This window comes from Rutilus rutilus (genome assembly GCF_951802725.1).
Source record: "Rutilus rutilus genome assembly, chromosome: 21".
Taxonomy (NCBI): domain Eukaryota; kingdom Metazoa; phylum Chordata; class Actinopteri; order Cypriniformes; family Leuciscidae; genus Rutilus; species Rutilus rutilus.
This window is the reverse complement of record NC_140226.1, coordinates 29,765,262-29,772,693: the sequence shown is the minus strand read 5'-3', so window position 1 is coordinate 29,772,693 and position 7,432 is coordinate 29,765,262. Positions and strand designations below refer to the sequence as shown.

General features: G+C 36.1%; 1 protein-coding gene across 1 annotated transcript in view; it reads left to right on the top strand.

Moving 5' to 3' along the window:
- The window catches only part of cipca (CLOCK-interacting pacemaker a), a 5,769-nt gene extending 1,640 nt beyond the window's left edge, over nt 1-4,129 (top strand). The window contains exons 3-4 of the mRNA XM_084393811.1: nt 236-399; nt 2,112-4,129. Coding sequence (XP_084249937.1) covers nt 236-399; nt 2,112-2,975 — 1,028 coding nt within the window. The 3' untranslated portion in view covers nt 2,976-4,129. The remainder of the gene's footprint in view (nt 1-235; nt 400-2,111) is intronic.
- Nucleotides 4,130-7,432: the final 3,303 nt, after the last annotated feature.

The following is a 7,432-nucleotide window of genomic DNA, read 5'->3' as shown; positions in this document are numbered from 1 at the left end:
CAAAATCTCAGGTTACTGGAGAAACTGGATTTCACAGCCCTTGTTTTTCTGTGTATTATGGTTTAAAGCAAAATATAGTGCTCTACTTGTCTTTCTCAAATGCAGTGGTGTAATTATATGCAATTTCCCCATTACTGACTATATTTTTAAAATTGTGTCCGTAATTAGCTTGTTATAGGTGTATAACTGCACATAATTCCTAGGTTTTACTTTTAACACTATTTTCCTACCATAGATGCCAGCTCAGGATATTACAGTGCTTTGGACCAGACAGACTTTGAAGACGTGGGACCAACCAGTACTCAAAGCGTGCCGACCGCTCCTCGGGTGCCTTTCATTCCTGGCTCACATCCAGGCGTCTCTCGCATGATCGTAATGAACAACCTTGTCCTCAATCAGGTATTACACACTCATACAATTCTGTATGTCACTTAACTCCATAGTTGCTTTTCTTGAAACATCTGTGTTTGAGTTATAGTATTGTTTCGGTCAACCATAAAGCTGTATTTAGTTAATATGCTGGTAGTTACAGCTCATTACATTGTGATTCTTAGATTGAATACTTTCCAGTGCTTGCCGCTCAGCATCTTTGCCTTACAGAAAAATGACCAAGAATAAGCTGAATATGATCAGAGATGTCTGTAAATCATTGGAACTAGTCTATGAATGGCATGTTTTTTATGTACTTTGAATTACTCAGAGTAATGCGGCCAGCTAAAGTAGGCAAGAAAAATGTGAAACTTCTAATATTGTACATTTAAATCTGTTTCAAAATCAATTATTTAATAGTATAAAAAAATGCATTTGACTTATTCTCTAAAGCAAGTTTTCATACCCTTTCAGAAATTGGTTTAGTTTAACAGGGTTCGTACAAGGTGCTTAAAGTGCTTGAATTTGACTTTTTGAGATTTAAGTCCTGGAAAACCCTTGAAAACGGCAATATTTTTGAAGAGGTACTTGAAAAGCGCTTGAATTATTGAAATACAATATATATATGAAATTAGTGTTTAATTTAAAAACAAAACAAAAAAAAAACAATCTTTTCACGTAAAGTTCACGCTGCAGCCCGTCTGAGATACAGAGCTATTTCGCATGATATTAAGTTTATGATAAGTATATAAATACAACTTTCATTCTTCAGGTCAATCATATATTCAAATAAAATATGGAAATAAAAACAGTTTGAATAAGGAAGGCAATATATTTGTCATAGTATCCTTTCAATGGTTAAGGGGATTTCCCATGCCTGACAGCACTGTTCAATGCTTGATCTCGATGAAGTGAAACATCAGATAATATATATATATATATATATATATATATATATATATATATATATATTAGGGCTGTGAAAAGATTAATCGCATCCAAAATAAAAGTTTGTGTTTACATAATAAATGTGTGTGTACTGTATATAATTATTTTGTATAGGCCCTATATAAATACACACACTTGCATGTATATATTTAAGAAAAATGTGTTATTTATAAACACAAATATTTATATTTACATATAATATAAATTATATGTAAATATATAAAGTGTATACATGCAAATATTTCTTAAATAAATACATGCATGTGTGTGTATATATACAAAATAATTATATACAGTACACACACATTTATTATGTAAACACAAACTTTTATTTTGCATGCGATTAATTGCGATTAATCTTTTCACAGCCCTAATATATATGTAATTTGAGTTAAAAAATAACAACAAATAAAATAAATAAAAATAATAAAGATATTGTTTGATAAGTGCTGATTTTAGTCCTTAAAATCCCCAAAAGTAGTGCTTGAAAAGTCCTTGAAAGTCCTGGAATTTCATTTTACAGAATCTGTACAAATCCTGGTTTAATCTAAGATATTGATATACGGTGAGATTATTTCACAACAAATAATTTTATTGGTGCCAGTTGCGGCTAATTAAATATCATGGACATTTTTCCATGGTACGTTATAAGGGTCAAACTTTGCTCCTTGCTTGTTTGGCTGTCTTTTCATTGAATAAACAAATTAGACACATCATTGACCCACCTGTTATTGTGGATGTGAACTAAAGAGTATCTGTTTTACAAATTTGTTCATTGATAATTCTTGTTTCAGCCAAACTCTGTGGCCCCTGCGTTAAAACCTTGGAGCTTAAACACTTCATTGGATATGGTTCCTCAGTCCCAGCTGCTTTTCCTTCAGCCAGTCAGACCCACTAGTGACTGTAGCAGCCAGAGCTCTGACAAGCAGAAACTTTCCAGAAAGCATGTTCCCATGCAAAACACCTTTGCAAAAATTGTCCCACACCCTTCACAAGGGTCTACAGTCGACCAGGGTCCCGGTGCCATCCATAAGAGGGCAAACCACAGTCATAGTGGTAGACATCAACGACGCTGTTATGATGATAAACCTTTCCACAGTTCCTCTTTGAAGCAGGATGACTCTGAGACATTCAAGGGTTATGGAGTAGACCCTAGCATTGCTTCTTTGGGAGACATAGGTGTGGAAAACCCCTCATCCAGGCTTTCTGACCTTCAGGAGCCCCATACCACCACTTCACCGTTCTCACTCTGCGCTCACTCCCTCCTCGCTTCATTCCCTCAGAAGTGTCCCAGTTCTTCAGTCGCCCAGAGCAGTGATGGGGAGAATATCTCAGATGACTTCTCTCCAAGTTCCAGCAAACACAAACGCTTCTGCAACACGTATAATATTCTGAATCGGTCGGGCCTGCTGGGCATCACACTGCGCACAAAGGAACTCATTCGGCAGAACAAACGTTCCCAGGCCCAACTTCAGAGTCTGCAGGCTCAGACTGACCTCTTCTTGGAGGCCATATATAGTGGAGACCCCAAAGTCTGGACCAGATTGCAGCTCGTCCTCCAGAACTCTAGAAACAGCGAGGAGACGCCAGTGGAATCACCGGTGGACTCTCTAAAGGATGCGGAGGAGGATACCTCAGATGCGGGTTGTGTGGTGTAGTAGCAGGTTTAGATATTAATATTTCAACCGCTGCGGTTTTATGGAATAACCATATTTGCTTAGACCTCAGAAGCTTAGGAAATTTTCAGCTTCTTTTTGTAGATTCAGTTGGAAAGATTTGAGACTTTGGAGATCTAGTTATCACTTCATATCTGATATCAGTCTTCCTTATACCTGTGGTTTTGTCAAAAGTATATAAATACAAGGTTTAGGTAACAACTGTATTTTTCTCTAAATAAAGTGAGTTTCATTCGATAATGAAATAATGCTAAAAAAAAAAAACAGTGTACTCCCAGTTTAAAAATAAAGCTATTAACCGTATTTTACTCTAATTGGTGACTCTTTGGAGAGGAGGCCTTGGAACACCGGAACTGGAAAGAAAAAATATTTTCTTCTCCGAATGACAAAAAATGGAAAATAAAACACTTATTTTCTAATCTCTGTATCTAATAAATGCCTTTGACAAATTACACATATTTGTGTGTTTTATCTTTCAGAGATTATACTTAAGTACACATTAATATTAATAATATTTTTTATAATTCAGTTAAAAATGTGAAATTCAGATTCATCCTTGTGAGTTTTTGAGAATTTGTAATAAAGTCTTTGTAATAAACATCATTTGTATGTGTATAATGTGTTCTCATCTTGTTCTTGTTACTGTTCTATGGAAATAAAGAGTAAGAGGACTAATAACCGTTTGTGCTAGTCAGGGTGTATTTGAATGGTTATTATTTGTAATGCCTTGTGATGAATTCTTAAGTGGGACGTTTGCATTGAGAGAGTGTGATTTTTCTTTCGGTTTGGGTGTGAATGGGCAAATTGGCAAATGTACAGGTTGATTTCTTCCTGTAGCAATCTGTTATATTGCATGCATACAGATTGTTTGTGTTTGGGAAAGCAGGTACTAAGTACTTGATCAGGTGTAGTAGAGTAATGAATGCGCTATGTGATAGCATGTACACTCTAGTGTACTTTATAAACAAGTTGTTGATTAATCAGAACCCGATACTACACAATACTTTTTTTTTTTTTTTTTGCTGTAGAAATCTATGCAATTATAGTCTTAGAATTAGTGTTGTGCTGAAGTGCAGTTTTGTATTCTGTAGGTGTCATTTGACTTTTTATGTGCCTTAAAAAAATAAAGGCATTTGAAATAAATTTCAAACTATGCTCTCGTTATTTCAATTTTAAACAATGATTTGTTCAGTAAATCATGTTGTAATGTATTTTAAGATAGAAGCTAAAGATTGAAGATCTCTGAAACTATGAAATTGTTTAATAGTATAAAACAGTTATAGTAAAATAGGAAACTATATATATATATATATATATACATACATACATATATATACATGTCACACTGGGTAGTAACTAATATGTAATCTGGAATAGATAATCAAATTAAAATGAAGTACTTGTAATTATTACATTTTAAAGGGGTCGTATTATGACCTTTTACGAAGTCTTGATTTTGTTTTTGGGGTGTTCTAGAATATGTTTTCATACTTGATTGTTCAAAATATGTTCACATATTTTACATTATTACAGCTCCTCTCTACCTAGTCTGGTTGAACACGTAATTTTCGATGAAGCCCCTCCTTCCGAAATATGAAATGCGCTGTGATTGGTTAGCTGACCAATGTGTTGTGATTGGCAGTGCTTCTCACACCCCTTCATAACCACAAGCTCTACTCAGATGTATGTAACTCAGTCTCTACTCGGACTGTGTGTCCGAAAGCTTAGCCAGCTGACTTGTTGCCTCGCTGCCCTTTCAGGCAATGACTTTGCAGGCAGAGTTTGCGCATGAAGGTACATCTCGAAACTGATTTCGGACAGACTTCTGAGGCAGCGTAACAGTTTTATATGATCTATTCTACACCAAAATAGATTGAGCTTTGGTGAAAACTAAGTGAATATTTAATGACTAAAATAGTAAATTCTCGCTAAAAATGACATAAGTGGAAAACTTTGATCAAAAATGTACATTTACACACAAACTGACTACCAGCCGCAACTTTCAGACGCCATATTCATTTTTCTAGCTCAACTGTTACAGAAAGCAAAGGATTGTGGGATATCAAAGGCAGTGAAGGATGCATGCATCTATACTGCCTTCATAAATCGATCAGATGGAGGTATCTCAGGAGACAGGAAGTGAAACTAACATTGCATTCGGACATGCCTTGATGCCTTCCGACCTTGGAATGTGTCCTCCGAAGGCAGCATTTATCAGTTTTCAGATGCAGCCATAAAAATTTACGATGGCATCAATTTTAAACCATTTCGAGCCCGATTCAGACCCTGACAATGTTAACGAACAAGAGGATTTCAAGCACAGACTTTGCAAGCACGGATTTCACAGGATGTTTCAGAGTGGTATGTTTTGTTGTTGTTGTAATTTTCTTATAGATACGATGTTATCCTAGCCTGGTTAAAACCAGACCATTCTCAGTAGTAACTGAGTTATGGTCTGGCAAAGCTTCATTAATAACTCATTTCCAAAGGGGCGTCACCAACGGACGTCGCTCAAATGCCTCTGGGCGCAATTGGATAGACCTAAAACCAATCAGAGCGATCGTCATCGTGTAAAGCCATGTGCTGCGTCCCAATTCGCCTAAGTTACACTACGCCATAAAAGTATGTACTCTTTTTGTGAAGAAAAGGTAGAAAAAGTAGGCAAGCTTTGGGACATACTACTTCGTCATCTTTATCGGACGGATCTTTCGCGTGCATCCTGTCATGTAAACTGCCCTGTCAGTCATCTTGTCACAGTTAAAATCCTCTGTTAAATCTAATTTAATTTCCTACCGTTTCGGAGAGAAATGTAGTAGCACGTTCATCTGCCAGTGGGTCTTTCATGGAGACTGTCCTCATGTGTTTGCAATTTGAATATAATAATGCATTTAAACGTTGGTGCGCTTAACGAACGTCGCTCAAATGCCTCTGGGTGCAATTGGATAGACCTAAAACCAATCAGAGCGATCGTCATCATGTAAAGCCCGCCTCAACGTTTCTGATTGGTGCCGCGATTTCGACGGATTAGAAATGGGCATGAATGAGCTCTTTGCCAGACTACTTGCAGAGCAAATCTAAATTTGCCAGAAGTTGTCTGGGTTTTCCCAGGCTAATGTTATCCACCATTTAATCATATTTGTCGGAAAACAGTTACGAAAGCAAGAGCTTACAAAAGCTAAAGTAAACACCACATCAATGTTAGTTAGCAGGCGGAGGCAAAGCATTGCCCTTCAATTACATCATAGCTATCCTACTGTAGTAACTACATAAAGCTTATAATGGGAACTGTTAATAGAAAACACAACTACAATTAATAAGACATACTTACAAGTTGTGATCCATGAACAACAGATTGTCCCGACAATATGGGAATGTTACGTCTTTCAGGAGAAGCTTTTGTGCGTATAGCCTGTATTGTACTCTCTTCTGGAAGCTGTTCTCCGTAACATGTGCAGCGCACAGACAAACGTTGAGGTTATAATGTTAAGGAACAGTGTTAAATATAAATGTAACCTTTCTAAGTTCGTCAGGTTTAGGACAAACTTTTTCCGGAGTGTAAAAAACAGCGGCAACTCCTCTTCCTCTTCTCTAAAGCAGCCCAACATGGCCTCACCGGGGGCTGGGTTGATGTCAATTTTAGGGTTTGTGAAGAAGCGCGATGTAGTCCCTACCAGACGTTTGTTGTATTCCTTAAAAGGCAATTACTTTAAAAGAAAATATCTCTATTTGCATTTATCTTTTAACGTTGGATCTTTGCAGATGTTGTTTATGCTCAAACAGCAACATTACAAACTAACTAAAGTTAAAAAAGTGAAATCATAAATTTAAAATACTCATAATCAGTTTTAATAGTTCCTTTTTTATTGATTGCATGATTACGTTATTCTCACAATGGCAGTAAATTATTCATTATTTATTGATTCTCCCTACTACTTCTTTTATATCTCTTACATTTTTCTTTCTAGAAAAGCCTAGTGCTTATATACGTTGAGAGGTTCTTCCAGGTTTGTGGAATTGCACATTCAGACCAGCTACTAGTCATGTGCCTGTCACTAAAAACTGAGACCCACACAGCATTTGATCACTGGATGTACAGAAATCATTTCACTTATGAAGTGTTTTCTCAACATTGCATATCTAACAAACTCCTGACGAACACATTTAACCATGCATTACTGTCTTTGGAAGGTTTTTGAAATTCAAACACATTAAAATATACAAATTCATGTAATTTCATAATTACATGCAATGCAGGGATTCCCCAACTTTTTTTGTCAACTGAACCTCTTTGACCTAAAGTAGACCTGAAGTACCCCTGAGATTTTAGGATTAGGATTATCCTATTCAAATCAATGTGATACACAAGTTAAAAGTAATCAAAAAGCAGACGCATTATATTACCGTAATTGTGTAATGTGATAGATTACGATACTAACTAC